The sequence below is a fragment of the Erpetoichthys calabaricus genome, chromosome 13, assembly GCF_900747795.2.
Source record: "Erpetoichthys calabaricus chromosome 13, fErpCal1.3, whole genome shotgun sequence".
Classification (NCBI taxonomy): domain Eukaryota; kingdom Metazoa; phylum Chordata; class Cladistia; order Polypteriformes; family Polypteridae; genus Erpetoichthys; species Erpetoichthys calabaricus.
The window spans coordinates 76,040,177-76,059,696 of record NC_041406.2 but is presented as its reverse complement, the minus strand read 5'-3'; the positions used below and the strand labels follow the sequence as shown (position 1 = coordinate 76,059,696).

The 19,520-nt window shown below is 37.2% G+C and overlaps 1 protein-coding gene across 1 annotated transcript in view; it reads right to left on the bottom strand.

Annotated features, from left to right (window-relative positions):
* nxph1 (neurexophilin 1) overlaps positions 1 to 18,531 on the bottom strand; it is a 255,396-nt gene extending 236,865 nt beyond the window's left edge. Inside the window, exon 1 of the mRNA XM_028817149.2 lies at positions 18,041 to 18,531. Coding sequence (XP_028672982.1) covers positions 18,041 to 18,094 — 54 coding nt within the window. The 5' untranslated portion in view covers positions 18,095 to 18,531. The remainder of the gene's footprint in view (positions 1 to 18,040) is intronic.
* Positions 18,532 to 19,520: the final 989 nt, after the last annotated feature.

Sequence of the window (19,520 nt, the reverse complement as noted above, 5' to 3'; positions counted from 1 at the left end):
CAGTAGGTATTACAAAAAATAATCAGTATAATGATCACATTTAAGTCAGAAAATTCATGTTTAAATAAGTTATAAGACTTCATTTCAAGGATGCTAGTGCCGGAGAAGATTCAAATTTATCTGAGAGCTCATTGCAGATGTGTGAAACATGAACAAAAAATCAATCCCCAAAGATATGCACCAGAAGTCAATGATAACTGGTAGATCCAAAAGTGCAGGTGGGCTTCTATGCAGGAAGCTCCTGAGGTTAAAGTTGGTCAAGCCTTTGATTGACATAAGAATGTTATAATGAGTTCTGTGTTGGACAGTGAGCCACCATAGTCTCGATAAATCAGTGTTACAGAGGAGATGAGTGTCCATCAGTATCCTGGCGACTCTGTTCAGTATGTGCAGTAGCCTCTGATGACTCTTAGCAGGAAACCCTAATGCTAAAAAAGCTTTTGAACAGGAATATATATTTACCATCTTATGCAAATGTTCCAGCGTAGAAGATTCAGATTGTGGAAACAATATACATTTTGATTTCCTCATTCTGAATGAACTCCGACAGAGATTTCCTTTATCAATAATTTTATTCACCATTACCATCCTAACTCTTGGTGTTTATCTGAGTAAACAATCAGATATTTTCAGGAAGTAAAAGACTTAAACAAAAAATATCCCATAATGCAGATGAAAGAGTGCTCTATATTACTTGCAAATATTCAAACCTCCATATGTAGTGAAGAGGTTATATAAAATGTCAAGGCTTAAGACTAATGTGAATATAAACATAGTATTTCTTTATTTCTGCCTTGCACATTACCCTCAACTTGATCAGTTCTCCTGAACTGTCTCACATACCTAGGAATCATGCAGCCATTTAAAAGACTATTCAAATTTAAATTAACCTGATGGAACGAGTTCAGCAGACTTAATGAACTGTCTTTTTATTCCATTAGCTGGGAGAACTAGCATTGTGAAAATTAAATATTCTCCCAAACTTTTTTTATCTATTTCAATAGCATTCTAATAAATGTCAACAGATATATATTGTAAAAATATATATACTGTATATTTTCATTCATTTAAACATTAAGAGGCCACAGAATAAAAAAAACAAATTCTTCAGAAGTTTAAAGCAGAAGTGGGCATGGCACTACCTAAATGTCATTTTTTTTTGTTTTTGCTGGTTTGTGAATTTATGTACTGTGAGATTATGGAAGGAACCAGAAATAAATCCCACACTAAATTCTTCCTGTACAGCATGATTTGGCTTTAGTTCAGTATTCACTGAGAATATGGTACCCATAAAACCTTTGAGGCTGATAATGATATAATTAGTGTTTCCACATTTTAACAATTAAAACAATTCACCTCCAGATAAATTGAGACAGCACTAGAAACAGAACCTTTTAATAAAAATTCAAGATAATGAATGTAAGTCACTGTAATCTTTGAGAATATGTTAAAAAAAATATATGTAATACTAGTTGTGCTACCCGTCTAAGACATGTTAATATTTAAGTAATCAATATATGTAGACCTCAACATTCCCATTTGCAGTGGACCGTCCATTGGAATACATTTTGTAATGCATGTAGTAATAAAATGCACTGCATTTGTCTTCCAACAATTGGTGCATAACAAACATTTATAATGATAAAATATATTTCCACAAATGTTTATGATGCCCCACCTATTGGAATGACAAACATGTGTCTCTGTTACATGTCCTTTGCTATAAGGACTCAGAAAAGCAGTGTTACAGTTTATGATGCACCATCTGTTGTAATGATAAATGCAATTCATTTTATGACTAAAAATGTTCGTCATGTGCATTCTGTTGGAATGACAGGGACATGGCAGCTGGACAGATACACATACACTTGGGACACGGGACATTACTACTTGGTGAGCAGTCCATTGTGGTGACTTACACTATGCTATGGACATGCAGGCTTATTTTGCTCAAGTAGAAGGATTTCAAACCTCACACCATAACACAATGGGAAACAGATTTCACTTAAATTAGGATAAATTAATTTCATCAGTGTTTTTCTAAATGATCTGATATTTCAGTATCTTGAAGTGATTACATCATAGTTTTTTCCACTGCTTTCTTTTTGGGCAGTAAGGGGTTATCTAATCTGATTAGAGTAATATTTAACACTGGATACTTTACTGATCTGCAATGCATTATTGTATCAAAATGAGTAAAAGGAAGAAAAAAAGAGTATTACAAAGTTATAGAGGATAATATGATGTTCTTTAAATAAATAAATGAGGATTTACTAATAAGATTAATTTGAAAATCGAATGGAGCCTAGAAACAAGTTTGCAGGCTGAAGTACAAAGATTTATGACCTGTTATGAGGTGAATTTTTAACAGCCAAATTTAACATGGGTTACCAATATCCAGGGCTTGAGTCTTACTAGACTGTCAGTGAACAAATTCTTTTTCATCCATTCTCTTATCTCCTTGAAGCAGGTGCTCAGATGTGCTATGGTTGCAGAGGCACTGCAGATGATACTGATGTACAGTTAGGCATCTTCAGCATAGCAGTATATTTTTCTGATGCTCTTTGTTTCTTTATGGGAAAATCACTATCAGCACCATCTGGAAAAGTTAAAGAAGTCTAACACGGGTTAACTGATTCTAACATGGGCCTGACACAGGCAAAAATAAAATGAAAGATGGAACAAAATAACAGATAAATAAGATGTCAGCGATATTATATTTGTTCTGAGTTAACGGATCAGCTATCTTAATATTAGATTGATGACCTGAAGTGTTAGAGCTTTAGGTGCTTACACTTTAAATTAAAAAAAAAAAATCAAATTGCTCATTTCTAGATTCATTTTAACACTTTTATATCATTAAATATTTCACTTGTTGAAATTAATTTTCTTAAAGCTATGGAACAATCAAGTGCAATAAGTACAGGTTAATTATGGCAGCAGTGTTCATTTATCACTTTCCTCCATGGCAAAAAGCTAACTATTATATTAAAAATGATTCTTAATTTGAAAGCATTAATTATGCCACAGATTTAATGATATAACACTGGCACTCGCTTATTGTAGCTCTGTGTGTAGACCCTTGCATATCTGAGAGAAAAACTAGGATGCTACTTTAGATGACCTTAACTGATGGATAGAAGAGAATAAAGGTTTTATCAGTGCTCCATATGTTGCTATTGATATAAAAGTCTGCAATTATGAACGTGATGTTGTCTTGACTTCACTTATTTAAAGAAAGCTGGGGTGGCCTCTCAGTTCTGCTCATTCCTTGTAAGTATGTGCTGTTACAGGCAAGATTACTGTGAAGGAAAGAAGGACGGGAGATGGAAATTAACCTGCTGATGAAAATGAATGCATTTCTCCAAAGATTCACCTTACTGACTGAACACACCAGAGGTGCAACGATGAACTTACCAACTCCTGTAGAGGTGTGTGAACTTTATGCCTCTTTGGTAAGTAGAAATGCTAAAGATGACTGAAAACCTCTAAGATATCTTAGTTTGAGTGTAAGGAGTGAAGAGAGTTTACTCATTTAGCAGAGTTCTAGCACAGACCAAGGTTCCCTACCCAGTCACTATCTGTGTTGCATTGGCATACCCTCCCCATTGTTCACCTGGGACACTCTCGGATACTGTGGCCACTAATTGAAACTGTTCCACTCTAAAAGTGTAACAATGTGTGCCTAAGTGTGCTCAGCTGTGGATTGCCACCCCATCCGACATTTTCTGAACTAGAATTGGTGGCCTGCTAACCTTCATTAGAAATGAGGGTTCAGAAACCAGAAGAGTGGTTAGAAGCATACCTAATATATTTTACATTTCAAAACTCTACATCATATATAAAGCATGAGAAACAGAAATCTGGCAAAACGTTTTCTCAAGCAAGATTAATATTTTCGTTTTCAGAGCAGTCAGCATATATGTTACGCCATTTCCATTAATAGCAGCCATTTTTCATGTACATACTCGAAGTACTGACTGGAAATAACAGAACTGCAGTGTAACATCCTACCGGTATTAAATTAGCTATTTTATTTACATTTGTAAGATAAATTTCATTTAAGCATAGCATATTCATTTTTTTCAATGTAAAATAAGATTTTCCAGACTACTGGTTCATTTTTTTACATCTTGGAGTAAACAGTTAAGGCACTCCTTTCATATCTAGTGAGTTTTTTCAGGCATCATACTCAGGCAGGTCTGCATTAATGGCAGAGGGCAACTGTAGAAAATTCTCAACAATATTTTGTTGTTGTTCCATAAAGTAAAATCATAAAATATTAAGTTCTGATGAGTACAGGCCTTTCAACCTTTCATAATTTATCATTCTCTGTTCATCTAACTCTTTCAAAATGCTATCAGGTCAAGATTTCAAGGTCCCTGTAGTATCACTGTCTGCCATACTGCTTGGTAACTTATTGTTCTCTGGATGAAGAAGGCTTTCTAATGTTAGTATGAAATTTACCCATGAACAACTTCCAACTGTATCCTTCACGTTCTTCTTCAAAGATAGCTAAGGGTACGTGTAACATTATTGATTATTTAAAATGGAACACATAAAACAAAGGAGTTTATTTAGTGAGGAAATTCAGAATGTTTTTCTGTCAGATTGTACTAATTCAATTTCTGCCAACCACTGTAACAATATTTTGGGCAATGAGCATAACGGTAGAGAAGCATCACTTTGAGTGATTTTACACACTTGTCAGAAGGATTCACTACTTAATTATGAAACAGATGATTTTCTGCAGACAATTGTGGGCAGAGTGGATTTTTTTGATGGACTAGTTATGGCCTTAAACATGCCATATTTGAAACAATAATATACAGTAATCACACTAATTTTACCATAGCAAATAGTATTAACAAAAAAATTCATTATTTAATAAGAAAATGAAAGGAATAAAATGTTGCTGTATTTATTTATTTACATTGTGCACCTACGGTAACAGATAATCCATCACAGAAGAAGAAGAAAACATTGCATTTATATAGCGCGTTTCAAGACATTCAAAGTGCATTACAAGTTTGGGGGTGAAGATGGAGTGGGGCACTTCAACCACCACCAATGTACAGAATCCATGTGAATGATACGATGGCAGCCATTTTTGCACCAATACACTCACAACATATTAATTATTAGGTGGTGAGGGCGTGAGAGAGACAGCTTGCCAATTAGAGGTGGGGGATGATTAGGAGTCCAGAATTACCAGGCTGCGATAGGCAATTGAACCAGGAAGTCGGGAAACACCCTACTCTTTACAAAAAAATGCCAAGGGATCTTTTATAACCACGAGAGTCAGGACCTCAGTTTTAAATCTCATCCGAAGCATAAAGCCATTTTGTCCCCATTACTGCACTGGGATGCACATTACAAGTTATGCGCCCCTTCCTGGTCTCGCCAAACATCTCTGCCAGCAGCTCCCAAGTTTTTCCTACATGGCCTCCCATTCAAGTACTAGCCAGGCCCAAAAACATGCTTAGCTTCAGGCGAATTATCTGTTCTAAAGTGCATGTGGCATGGCAGCTGGTACAGACCAGACAATGTAATTAAATGATTTGCCAGAATGTTTTTAAACTTCCTATTATCACTGCTTTGGAATTTTCAAGATTAATAAATTAATAATAAATAATTTTTTTCTAACCCCAGGATGAATTTGTGCAAATGTCTTCCACAGGCAATAAATGAACATTTAAATAAAACATTTAAAGTGGAGGGCGGCACGGTGGCACAGTTGGTAGCGCTGCTGCCTCACAGTTAGGAGACCTGGGTTCGCTTCCCGGGTCCTCCCTGCATGGAGTTTGCATGTTCTCCCCGTGTCTGCGTGGGTTTCCTCCAGGTACTCCAGTTTCCTCCCACAGTCCATAGACATGCAGGTTAGGTGCATTGGCGATTCTAAATTGTCCCTAGTGTGTGCTTGGTGTGTGGGTGGGTGTGTGCGTGTGTGTGTGCGCTCGCCCTGCGGTGGCCTGGTGCCCTGTCCAGGGTTTGTTTCCTGCCTTGCGCCCTGTGTTGGCTGGGATTGGCTCCAGCAGACCCCTGTGACCCTGTAGTTAGGATATAGCGGGTTGGATAATGGATGGATTTAAAGTGGATCATCAACATGATATTTGTTTATGGTGTGTCAGTCCTGCCTCTCACCCAGAGGTGAATATTCCATCAGGGCATTCTGGGTGCGCATCCAGGCCTTTCATAAACCCCGAGGAAATGATTGATTATTCACACACTAAAATGTACCCGCTTGATGACACAATTGAGTGTCTGCACACCAAAATTAAGAGTGGGAATTACCATGCTATATTAAATGACTGGGTGTCTGTGTGATGCATTATGAAAAGCATGATCAACTCTCGTTTATGGAGCTCTAATCATTAAGTCACCCAGGGGCCTATGGGGGTCTTAATCTGGACTTACTCCCTCTACTCTTAGATGTATCAGCAGAAGGATTCAAACTCCATTTGCTGGATTAGACAGCACCAGTTCTAACAACCTGAGCTAATGAGAGAACTCTGTCAACTAACTGCCATCAAAGCTCCTGACCTTGAAAGTGGCAACTTCATAAGCAGCTGCACATTCTTTTAGGCTGCCACACAGCAGCCCAGTTGAATGCAACTAACAGAAATTGCAGTTGAGGGGACTTAAAGTGGAATATCACAGAGAAGACTTGTACAAAAGTTTCATAGTAAGGAATGCTTCAGACCTGGTGTGGCTGTACCTTGCTGCTTACTACCCAGCGAGCAAGCGTTCTGATAATCAGACTCTGGGAGCTGTAAAATTATATGGACAGCTGTATTGAAGAGCCTGAACTGAGTAAAGCCTATGTGATCAGTTTTGAAAGGATAATATTCTTGTGTGCAATATCTCTGTTTGAACTGTCTGTATTGAGAGAGCATAGTGCTTCACAGATGTTCATTTATTTACAACATTGAATGTGTTAGGCAAGCTGTAATCCATGTCATAATTTAATTTAGTTATGGGTATAGGGGTGCGTATGGAGGCGATTATATAGCAATATTGATTTGCTTTAGGTTCATGTTATTTTAAAAATTTTAGGGATTTTAATTAAATGAAATGGGATGGCTGCAGTGGGCTGGCACCCTGCCCGGGGTTTGTTCCTGCCTTGCGCCCTGTGTTGGCTGGGATTGGCTCCAGCAGACCCCCGTGACTCTGTAGTTAGGACATAGCGGGTTGGGTAATGGATGGATGGATTGATGGAAAGGGGATGGATCGTTTTTATTTCTTTGTGTTTTGTATGCTTAATGTTTGGTGAAACTATTTGTTTAGTCTTTAGGCGTTTTTAATAAATTCCCCCTTCAAGCTTTTATTCCCTGTTTTATTCTGAGTGCCAAAATCTCTGTCTCAGACTGATTTTAAACTCTTGCTGTTCTATAAAGGAAAGGTTCATAGGCAGCATGCATGTTGTATGATCCAGATAAAACAGACAGATTCTCTACTGATAGCTCACTTTTTCATGGCGTGGTGTACTGTGCGAGTGAATTTGTTCCCCAAACCCCATCTTTTTGTATAAACTGGTAAACAACAAGAATTGTCAGAACAATTGCAAATGAAACTGTCATATAAGTAACAAAAGGGTATTAGATAGCCATGATTATTTATATATGCACAATTACTAATAAGGCACCTAAGAGAATAAAAATATATATGCTGAAATATCCTCACCTATGGTCATGAGCTATGGGTAGTGACCGAAAGAATGAGATTGCGAATACAAGCGGCTGAAATGAGTTTCCTCCACAGGGTGTCTGGGCTCTCCCTTAAAGAGAGGGTGAGAAGCTCAGTCATCCGGGAGGGGCTCAGAGTAGAGATGAGGTGGCTCAGGCATCTGATCAGGATGCCTCCTGGACGCCTCCCTGATGAGGTGTTCCAGGCACGTCCAACCGGGAGGAGGCCCCGGGGAAGACCCAGGACACACTGGAGGGACTATGTCTCCCGGCTGGCCTGGGAACGCCTCGGGATTCTCCTGGAAGAGCTAGAAGAAGTGGCCGGGGAGGAGGGAAGTCTGGGCATCTCTGCTCAAGCTGCTGCCCCCCGCGACCCAACCTCGGATAAGCGGAAAGGATGGATGGATGGATGGATGGATGGATGGATTCTGAAATATTTCTGGCCAGCAGAGTGGTTGGTTAGTGCAGCTGTATCACAGCTTGCTATTCCTGGCTTCAAATCCATGTTCCCCCGCATTGACCCCCCACCCCCCCCCAGACCCAAGTACTTCAGTTTCCTTCCTCCCACATTCTGAAAATCATAAGATATGTTTATTGAGGGTTCTAAATTGGTTCGGCAAGAGAAAATGTGCCCTTTAAGGGTACTGGCACCTTTTTTTGGATTCTTTCCTGACTCACATCCCAGTTTTATGGAGTACTCTTTGGCATTTTCTATACAGTATTTGAATAAGCAGATTCAGAAAATGTATAGGACCTTCATTTCAATGGAGCAGCTATGCCACAAGAAAGAACCAGCAACATACCATAATCGGTGTGGTAGCCTGTAAACCTATTACACTAAATACTTTGCAGATATTTAAATTTTTAAAAGTTAAAAAGATGTTTAAATTTAAAAAGCATGTGCCAAAATGCAAGCACAGATAACAAATATTAACTAGTTGTGAGTTGCAGAATTTCCCTTATTGTTTACATGATGATGTGATGCATTCAGATGTGATCTTAATTGACCTGTGAGCTACGGTAAAGAAAATGTACATTGTCTGTTGCCTTGAAGTAAATTAAAAACATATTTAATAAAAGAAAATAAAATTGTATGTCTTCTTTGTCCCATGAGATGCAGGTAGAGAGAGCCCTCGAAGAATATTAATTAATTTCCCTGTTTCTTTATTAAATCTATAAGAATGTTAATATAGAGGAGGGTGTTAGAGTTCACCTTCACTTGACATTTTTTATTATTATTACCTAATCATTGATTAACAATCTTTCTAACCTTTAATTAATCACTAATAATGACACTTTATGACAACTAAAGTGTCCACCCATTAAGATCAATGTCAAGGACTCCAGGATGACTGCAGAGGAGTGCTTCTGGCTGTAAGACATAACAGGATGTTTAAAAATGTAATAGAAAACTGACTCTTTGTATCAGGACTTCTATATGGATTAGAAAGAACAGTCAACCATGAAATGAATTTAATGGTGCTGGAAATGCACTTTACATTGTAGTAATAGTTGGTTTTTGTTATGACATCATTATTTGGTACCCATTGGCTTCATGAGAAAACAAAATATATGCATGGACTGACAAAAATATAAAAAGAAAAAGACTGTTCATTTACACTTAATAAAATGTTCCGAGTTTCACATTGTATTTTTTGTCTTATGTATTTTGTCCAACACATTTCAAAATAAAGTGGTGAGAAGAGTACATTTGTCTATTTTGTATACACCCTAAACAAATTATTTAATTTTGAAACGGTGCTGAAATATAATATAGCGTGATACAAACCGACCATGCATAAGCCGCCAATTCACCACCAGGCCCACCCACACATTACAGATCACATCTTTGGGATTGTGAGAGGAAATCCCACGCAAACACAGAATGTCCAAATTTAAGACGGACGACTTTGCACAGGAATTGAACCCAGAATTGTGGATATGAGGCAGCACTGCTAAACACTGCAGCACCAGGTATGATCCCAAACCTATATATAATGATTGAAAATGCTCATTTTATTTTATAAAAGAGGGGAGTAAAATATTAAAAACAAAATAAACCTACAAAAATTAAAAATAACTTTTGCCTTTTTTACTGTAATCATAATAAAATTATGGTAGGAATAGACTTGACACTTCATACCAACTTCATATGGTGTTCTATAAATTCATAAAGTATTATATAGTGATACAAATAACCATTTTTAATAACTTATTTTGTCATTGTTTCTACTAGCATTAAAAATTGTGTCTTTAAGAAAAAATCGTTTACCCTGGAAATTAATTACATTTCCTTCCGCCGACTTTTTATGTTTCACGATCCTGAATTTCGGTCTTTCCTGTCGCCAAAGTTTTGACCGTTTTTGAAATGGCACTGTACAAAACAATATTTCACAATTCTTGTTAAGAGAAAATATTTTAAACCTTGTTAAATAATTGATTTATTAGTAATGCTGAAACAGCTAAACATTACCGCTTTAGTTAAAGTGTATTTGAATAAGGTCATTAAGATCACATGTATCAGTGCCTAATCGAAACCTAGTGAAAATAATTTGCCTTTTTTCTGAAACAATAAAATGATTTGTATATAATACTTTCTATTTCAGCCTTAGTTCCTTTTTCAGACTTGCTTACTCCAGTCTCAGGATCATGGTGGTTGGAGCCTACCCTGACGACATCTACTAAAAGGCACAAAGCAGACGTGGATAGCGTGTTAGCATCATAGTAGTTATTCAAACAAAGGTTATGTTATGGTTTTTTTTCTCATTCCATGGAAATACCTTTTTTTTTTTTTTTAAATAAGGTTAGCTAGAGGACTACTGTAGATAACAATCAGGTCAAAACCAAGACTATTTCATGGAAACATGCTACAGAAAATCAAACTCTATTAATCCAACATCTCTAAAACAAATTTGCCGGTGGCTTAAAGGATGCTTCTACATTATTTTCACATACATTCCGGTTATGTCTTCATTGAAGAATGTTTTTAACCTAGTATTTATGCACAGTTTTAAATACTACTAGAAACTCTTTTCTTATTCTCAATTTACTTTCACTAAAAGGATAAATTATTTCATTCTCCTGGGATGATCAATCAGACTCTTTAACTTCATACCGATTCCTGTAGGCCATGCCTAAACTTGCTTATAGTGAGACTGTCTATGACTGCACACAGTGTTTATGATGGTTCTTAACAAGAGTGTTATATCCAGTACCTTGACTAAAACCTCTATAAACTTTAACAAAAAACAGCTCACATATTATAAAGACCAGCATCCTTAATGCTAACGTTCTGATTCAGAAGTAAAAGAAAAATGTTAACTTTCAGTACATCTTCCTTTTTGTTTCAGCAGCTGAAGGCCTTCTGGTGTTCATTCATGACTTAACTACTCGTCGATTACTGGTTTTATACTCAACCACCATAAATGTGAGAAACGGTTTAATGCACTTCCTTTAGCATAACGATAAACGTAGAAATCAGACGACTTTGGATTTGCTAAGTTAATTAACCTAATGATTGATGATTATAAAAATAATTAAGAATCACTTTGCGTGCTCCATAACATTTCTGCAACATTCATGCATTTGGCATTCTGCCTAACAGTCACATAAACCTATAGTGTTATCACAAATTCAAATATAACAATCTGACATCAATATTTTCATGTATTACCTCCTAACATGCGTTTAAGAAGCTAAATAAATGGACTTTAACTTGTATAGTGAATAAACATTTATTACAAAGAAAAAGAAAGAAAGAAAGATCAAGTGTTGTTAGAAATTTTAAAGTTATACAGAAGTCATTCAAATTGTAAAGTACATCATCAATAAGCATGTTCTCTCGACCATAATGCAACCAGTAACGCACACTTAAAATCAACGGAATTACAAAACAGAAGGAAGTGAAATGGGTCTTGTCCTTCTTGTTGACGGTAACTGTGCTGTGTCTGTGATCGCGTACAGCGTTCTGCGCTTGTAAATGCAGCGGGCTGTTTAACTGTTAATTGGACTAAACCGAGTACCCTTGTTAATATTACGTAGACGTTACACAGGCGTTTAAAGTCTATTTTCTAGGGTTTTTTTTTTTTAATAAATTAGTAACTTTTCCTTCTCTATGTGTTTCTCTTGAATCTTCAATTATTCACCGAGAAAAAGCCCAAACCAAACATTGAACTAATTAATTAAAATGGCCAACAAGATCAACTTATACTTTAGCCTTCCTCAGCTAAAAGAATTTCATATTTTCATCTTTTACTAAATCTTGGAAAAGATTAAACAAAAAAAAAATGTGTATTATAATATTTAACCAATAATCGTACAGGTCGTGAAAAGAAACAACGGCATATTCAAGCGAATTTAGAATTATTAAAAGCTATACGTTGGTTTCTGACCAAGAAAACTATCGCTTTAACCCATGGTCGTTTATGGTATCATAATGAAGCCAATACAAGTTGAATATTATATGCATAAATACATAGTATAGAAAGCTAAATTGTAGGAATAGTTTCTGTAAATCTGCATGGCATGGTAACCGTTTCAGTGTATGAGGTTGACAGAAGATTTGGTGTCCCTCTTGACACGTGCGGTCCGAATTTAAATAAGGGACTTGCTGAAGGACATGAATCAGTTTAACAGAACAGCAGACGGAGTTAATGCAGAAACGAAACAAGGGATTTTTCTGGGGCATTAGAAAGCTTCTGAGAGTCCGTTAAAAATCCTCGGACTGCGGAGATGTCCCAGGTCCTGAAATCTTTACCCTGTGCGACTTCCTTCTAAAGCGCAAAACAAAAAAAACAAAAAAACTGATTTTTAATACTGCACAATACATAATTTATAAACATATTCACTACTTGAACATCAACATTCATATCAAGATTTTAAAAAAAAAGAGAGATCCATGAAAGGTGCTTTACAACCCGATATAAGAATGCTTTGCAAAAGCAATAACGCTTAGTGAAGTTTCAATTAATAGTTGAAAGTAAGGTAATTAAAAGAGCAGTGTGGATTAAAGAGTTTTTTAAATTAGTGGGTTTATGCACGTAAATGTTGTAAGGGTTAGTACTTTAATGCTAAGGAATTACAGTTGTAAATACGTCTGTGCTTATGAAGGATGCTATGCAAAAATAAATTGAATTTGAAGTCCTTGGACATTATGCGGTTTAAAATAATGTAAGATATTTCAGATTTAATGATAGGAACTTAAAACTAAGGTTATGATTGTATTGGTTCACTTAGGCAACTCATTCTGTGCGCTTGCGTTTTTTAACTTTAAAATGCAAGATGTAAATAATTTCAAAGCTGTGCTATGTCTGGCTACACTGCTTATTTTTATTTACAATTGCACATTGGAAGAATTTGGTCACAGTCTGAAGGAAATGACTACAACTATTCCGATTAACATTTTATACTGTTTACTGCATATTTTGTTTAGGTAAGTAAAGAAGTATACCGTATAAGTATATGACGTGCTCAAGCAAAATATATTTGATATACTAGTGAAGACAATACTTTTTTCTTGGTATCATATTTGATACTTAAAGATATTTGTATTTGGGGTTTTATCTATGTCATTCACCGACTATAGTTAGACCATAATTTAAATAGGATTAATTATTTTCGGATAAATAAAAGATTAGTACCCTATCACTCTTACATATGTTTAAGCAAACCATGATTAAGTGCTTTAACGTTATACTTTGTGACCTCCATTAATCAATATGCAAATACAAGCTTTGAAACAGCTTTACAAATCAGTTTGTAAAATCGTCGTACCGGTCAGCAATTTCAGAAATCAAAGTCTGCATCATATGAAAAAGACACACACATAAATTCAACAACATGCATATTATAGTGGATTCTCGGTTATTGTTTGATGTGTTCTGCCACATCGTCGTATCAGTCTAACACAGTGGTCTCCGGATATTGCCAGCAATATTCACTGGGGAGCGCTTTCATTAAGCGTAATTCATTCCACTTTCTCAATAAATTGAGTGACATCTTTTGAGCGCACCTCTTTCGTAAATGATAAAATGCTTTCCATGTCTAGTATTTCACATCAGTGACATTTTTTTTTTTAAATGAAGATACGGCACAGGAACAGCATGTACACTGAGTAATTTTGAAAGCATGTCTGCAAAGTTTCTAAAAGTGGTATTTAAAATAGAATGGTGCAAAGCATATTATTGTCCTGTGCATTATTTATCACTTAAATGATATGTCATGGCACACACATAGCGGTGGCATCTCAGCTGCTGAAAATGCACGTAAATAACAGTTTAAAACCAGACAGCGCCAACAATACCACAAGAATTCAATAGTTTATCTTAACGTCAGAACATAAGAATATTCATCTGCGGACTTATATGTAATGCGACAGAGAATTTCTATTAAAGATAAATTCGCCCATCCTCTAGAAAGTCGAAGCCTAACGCGGCAGGAGCAAACCTTAAATGGGACGCCCGTCCTTTAAAGGGCACATCCTAGCAGGCTGACAAACTCATCTCCGTTTTCGTTGTTACTGAATCTTCTCTTTCATTCCACGTCCCTTTAATTGGGTGTTGTTTCTCACACAGGAACCTGCAATTTGTTTCTGATCCTTTTCTGTGTTTCTTACCGGTTTTGTCCACGTGTAACGCAGTGTAGAAAAGTATAGCCTTTATTCTGTTTTATGGAAAGAGTATTATTATCTGAAAACATTTAACATAAAGACACATTTTATTTATTTAAAACAGAATACTAACGGCATTCAAATGACTTTTATGTTTATCCGTTTCATAAACAAACTGAGATTTAATTAAACTTCTTGTCACTTTATCCGTGTAATTCGTGACGTATTTACAAGGTTTGTGCGTAAAATCATTCAAAACACAACTTGATCTAATAGAACTACAACTTCATACAGTGGTTTCAACATCCTGGAGAATTTCTTGTAAGTTTATCACATCTTGTTCAAAAATAGTTTGGTTTAAAATTAGAAATGCCAATAAAAGTAGAAGACGAATACCAAATCTATTGGACAGAACAGGTCGCGAGAATGGCAGGCACTACCTGCTCAGATTCAAATGTCATCTACGATTACTTTTTAACCATAAAAAAAAAAAAAATGGTCGAGCTCTCAAAAATTCTTCCAAATATCCAATCATAGCAATGCAATTCTTGGCATTCTGTCTTTTTGAATTCTTCACAAAATTAATTGTTTCTGTTGGATACGAAACAAACAGCACAAGCCTTTTTCTTTGTCTTCATGCAGCATAACGCGAAAGATTAAAATGATAGCATTTGAAAGCGTCATCTGGGAAAATATCTGACAATCTGGAAAGTCACGTGGTTGTTTTTTAAAACAAAACTCATATTTTCCTGTATATCGCTCCTGTTTTTTAAATGCTCATTCCAAGTGAAGAGTGCATGCCGCAAAGATCCCTATAATGCAACAAGTTTGGTTTATATACTATTTATAAGGTAAATGATGTATACAATAAATTACTTCTTCCATGATGACGAATGTGTGAATTTATGATAATATCGACTGATTTTTTTTTTCAGTAACAACACTGGAAGAGTGGAAGGCTGGATGGTAAAATGAAAGCATCTCCTTAGTCTTCTCTCAATTATGTATATTTGTTTAATTCTAATAGTACATTTAATGAAAACTTGAAAACTGTATTACACCTTGTATAGGCTATTTTCCACTTATTATTAATTCAAAGAAAAAGCAGGTGGCACACTATATCTGGATAGCGAGCACGAATGTTTCGATTTTTTGAATGTGGGTTATCGCGTTAAATGCATACCGCCTATTCGTTGCAATTTATTGATTAAACATTAAAGTAAGGTCCCTAAAAAATCAGTGCACCTACTGTAGACATCAGACTGGGCAGGTTGAAAGTCTTTGATTGAATTTGCAATTAAATGACACACGTGTTTGTACAGTAAACTTCATTTGCTCGAGTCCTTCGAAGGACCGCACAATAGAGACCCTCACGAAATCCCCTGAAGGTCTGCATTGAACCGTTTTTAGTGACACGAGGAGCCGTGGAAACCCCTAGAGCTAAGCTCTCAGTTGTCGCGCCTTTAGACTCCGGTGTCAATTCATTAAATATGCCCCCCCCCAAAGAGAATGGTTTTGAAAACCACTTAGAGATGTACTCATAAGTGTTGGTATTCGTACACACGTTGCGAAAAATATCCTAAAATGGAAGGAATTTGTAATTGTGTCAGTTTGACTCGAAACACTCCCGGATAAGTGTTCATTACATTTTTTATACTAAACAGCGTTTAGTGGTATGCAGTTGTCCACTAATAAGAGCAAATATGATTTATGTTCGCATTCGCTACCTGTAAGCTTATTATCGCCTTCTAGATTAGGTTTTCATTATCATGTAGAGAAGCTGGGTATATGGTTTATTATGGTAAAACAAATAATGCAAATATTATGGTATAAGATATTATTGTATGTCATGTACCCGTACCTGATATCTTGTCCGTCAAAAACAGCGTTATAATCGAAGAACTGATGAAGTTAATAGCCCCCATCAGATGAGGTTTGTATTTATTCGACTAGCTAATTGCTTTGTTCTTAATTTTAATGTAGGTAATTTTAACAATCATCGTGTGCTTCTTTGCCAAAGCTGTATTCACTTTATGTGCTTCTGTTCTGCTTCACAGTGCCTGCCTTTACAGATTTGAGCATACTAACTTAAATCTCAGCGATGCCTTTAGTACGCCGTTAAAAACAAAAGCGGTCAAATTGGACTTTTTGGACAGATTCTGCTTGATGGGGTTCAGGTAATGAAGTCTTTAACTGAACGGTAATTGAATCAGTATAATTTGCACGCGAATTGGTTTTTGAAATACCCCCAATTCACAATTAAAGCAGAATTAATGCGCTTGTTTCTGCGTCCCAGGGGATTCAGCCTCAACGACGGTCTGTTTCCGCATGGAAGGCGCGTGCCAGTGAAAAAACGCGAGGGTTTTACGTGCTGTGTCTTTCGCTAGACAGTCTACACAACAGCTCGTGTAGTTACTGCCCTATTTTTTGTATATAGGTGCAGAATCGGAAGTTAAACGTTCTTCCTTTTCCGTGATGAGCCCTCACATTGGAAAATTCCAGCAAAAAGCGTTTTCTTCACAAATACTCTAAACGGTGTACACGATTTAATAAATAAATAACCAGTATTAAAAAAGCCACGCGCATCTTATGATAAACTTTCTTGAATGTGACTGATTTGTATATGAAGCTATGAACTTGAAATAAAATAGCTTTTCACGGAGCAATTTCATGATGTGAGGCGCCCTCCAGCGGACATGTGTTGACACTGTAAACTATTTCAAACGAGCTTCTTCATGCACCAATTGACATGTCAAATGAGGAAGTATGGTATAACAGACCCATCCCTACCATGCAAAGCCGTTTATCTCGTTTTAATTAGGCTCTGGTCAGAGATGGATTAATAAAACACGCCAGCATCGATCTGACTTCCAAACAAACGACAACAGTCAACAAACAATAGCACGTTTTTAAGCGTAGACGCTGCAAATGGTAGACATTTCATGCTCACTCGTACTGTAGGATTCGTAATTGCCGGCTTAACACCCACTGTGGTGAGGACAGTAGAAACAGGGCAGTTCTAAAGATAGAGCCACCGACTTGCATTCGAGCTGAATATTAATTTGTGCGTTCACATTCTGCAGGGTGTTGATGGGCTAACTAGTGCCGACTGCCGACTACAGGGGGCATGAAAATCTTACAGGGCTGAAGGGGAGAATGTAGTTGACACATAGGTGTAGATGGTGTGAATTTAATTGTTAAGTCAATCATTTTATTATAGCGTCATCACAAAGTGACATGGAATATATAGAACAGATTCCCACACGTATGTATTTTTGAACGATTTTAACCCACTTTAATCAATCTAGCATAGTCCAATACACAACCTGGCACCGAAATAAATACATAATAAAGGAGAAAGTTAGTCGCAATGCTCGAAAAACCTAATTTTAACTATAAATCTCAACATATATTGTAATTCCTACAGGTACCAATATGCAAGATGCTGAAAGAAAATCCGGCGAAATCGTACTTTTAAATAAAGCTTTATAACGTCGAGCAGATTATCATTTATTTGTACCCGTCGCAAAATGGATAAAACTTTTCTTTTGACGTGAGTGACGTTGCAATGAAGGGAAGCCCAATACCACCCCCCACACACCCCCCAAAAAAGTGTTTGCTTCAGGTAACCGCGGTAAGTTTCCTCACCCCTAGCCTTTCAAATAGCACAGGTCCAGGTAACTGACGCGCTTTGGTATGATTTCTTCACTAGCAGGCAAAAAAAGTAAAAGGAAACGAAAGAACTCACCAGGTACACAGCCGGTAAGAGGAGAAGGACGGCGAACCAACACACAGACTGCATTCTCCTCGGTCTTAAAGTTCCACGGATTCTCCTTCTTTTGCTCTTTTGTCTCTTAAGAACATAGATCCACTTGGCATCCGCTTCACAGTACGAGAAGTCCCCTAGCCAGCCTACATAAAAATGAAATTATAGACCCCATGACCGTAAAACAATCTTAGACTTGAAGACAGAGAAAAGGAAGGGGAGGACAACAAACTAAGGTTCAATTGGGATTAATCCAGTCAAAGAGTGAAGTGATCTCCAGGTGACCAGCGAGTGCCGAGGGCGGCTCAACTAGGTGAGCTCAGTGCGGGTCTGCGCTGCGTTCACTTCTGAGTGGCGGGCGAGTCCTCCCTGGCAGGACACTGGCTGCCAGCGCTGCCTTACTGCTTTATATCGCACACGCTCTCCAACACACTGCTTCTACACATCCAGATAAAGCACTGTATTAAAGAGAGAGAGAGAGAGACAGAGAGAGAGGAGAAGGAGGGAGGGGGTGAGAGCGCGAGAGCGAAAGAGGGAGAGCGAGAGGGGGAGAGAGAGGATTAAGGAGCAGTACGAGAATAATTCGGGATGTGCTCAAAAAGACCCTGGTGACGCCGTGGCTTGCTTTAGTTATGTGCACAAATATGATGTTTATTCAGTATTTTCTAACGTGCGATCAAAGAGTGAAACACAAGTGCTTTGCACTTATATAGCAACGTCCGCGAAAGGTTAGGAATGACAGCCTGTCAGAAAGGACGAGATAAACGATTCGTTCTGGGCAAAACATGAAATGTGCTGTACAAATTGAACTATTGTGGTATGTCCGATTGTCATGCACGCCAAAGGCAATAAGTTCAAATCAAGCCCGTCTTAAAGTGGAGTTGCAGTGTTTGGTACGGAAGATCATCAAGGCAGCAGCAGCTGCTTTAAAGTTTAACACTTTTAAATGTGTGCAGAAAGATTCCCTCCACATACACAATCTCTCTAGTGATTATGAATGGCAGAGCTGAATTCCTGATACTCGGTTTATTACTGAACGATTTTCTAATCCGGTGTAAAGAGTGAACGTCTACGCGTGCGATCCGTATGTGTGTGTGTGTCTGCGTGTGGCGTCTAGTTCGAGCCGATGGTCATAGTTCTGGTTGGCTAAGCCCTCAGATGGAACGAATACATCTTGTCGGCAGCGGTTCGAAACGAGACACGCTCGTTTTATTTTAAAGCAGCTGGAAGGAAACACATCCGTTTATTTTCAAAGCCGTTTTATGCCAACTGAGATTGTGCAGCCTCAACAGTTTACCTCAAATGCAACCACTGGAATACGATCAAACTGACTATCAGCATATTACATCACTATTATCCAAATTACGGCGTGTTGACAATAATGGACAACAATTGGAATATGCAAATAGTAGAAGTCAGGATAAATAAAAGAAAGTATATGCGCCTGTTTCCATGTTGGAGT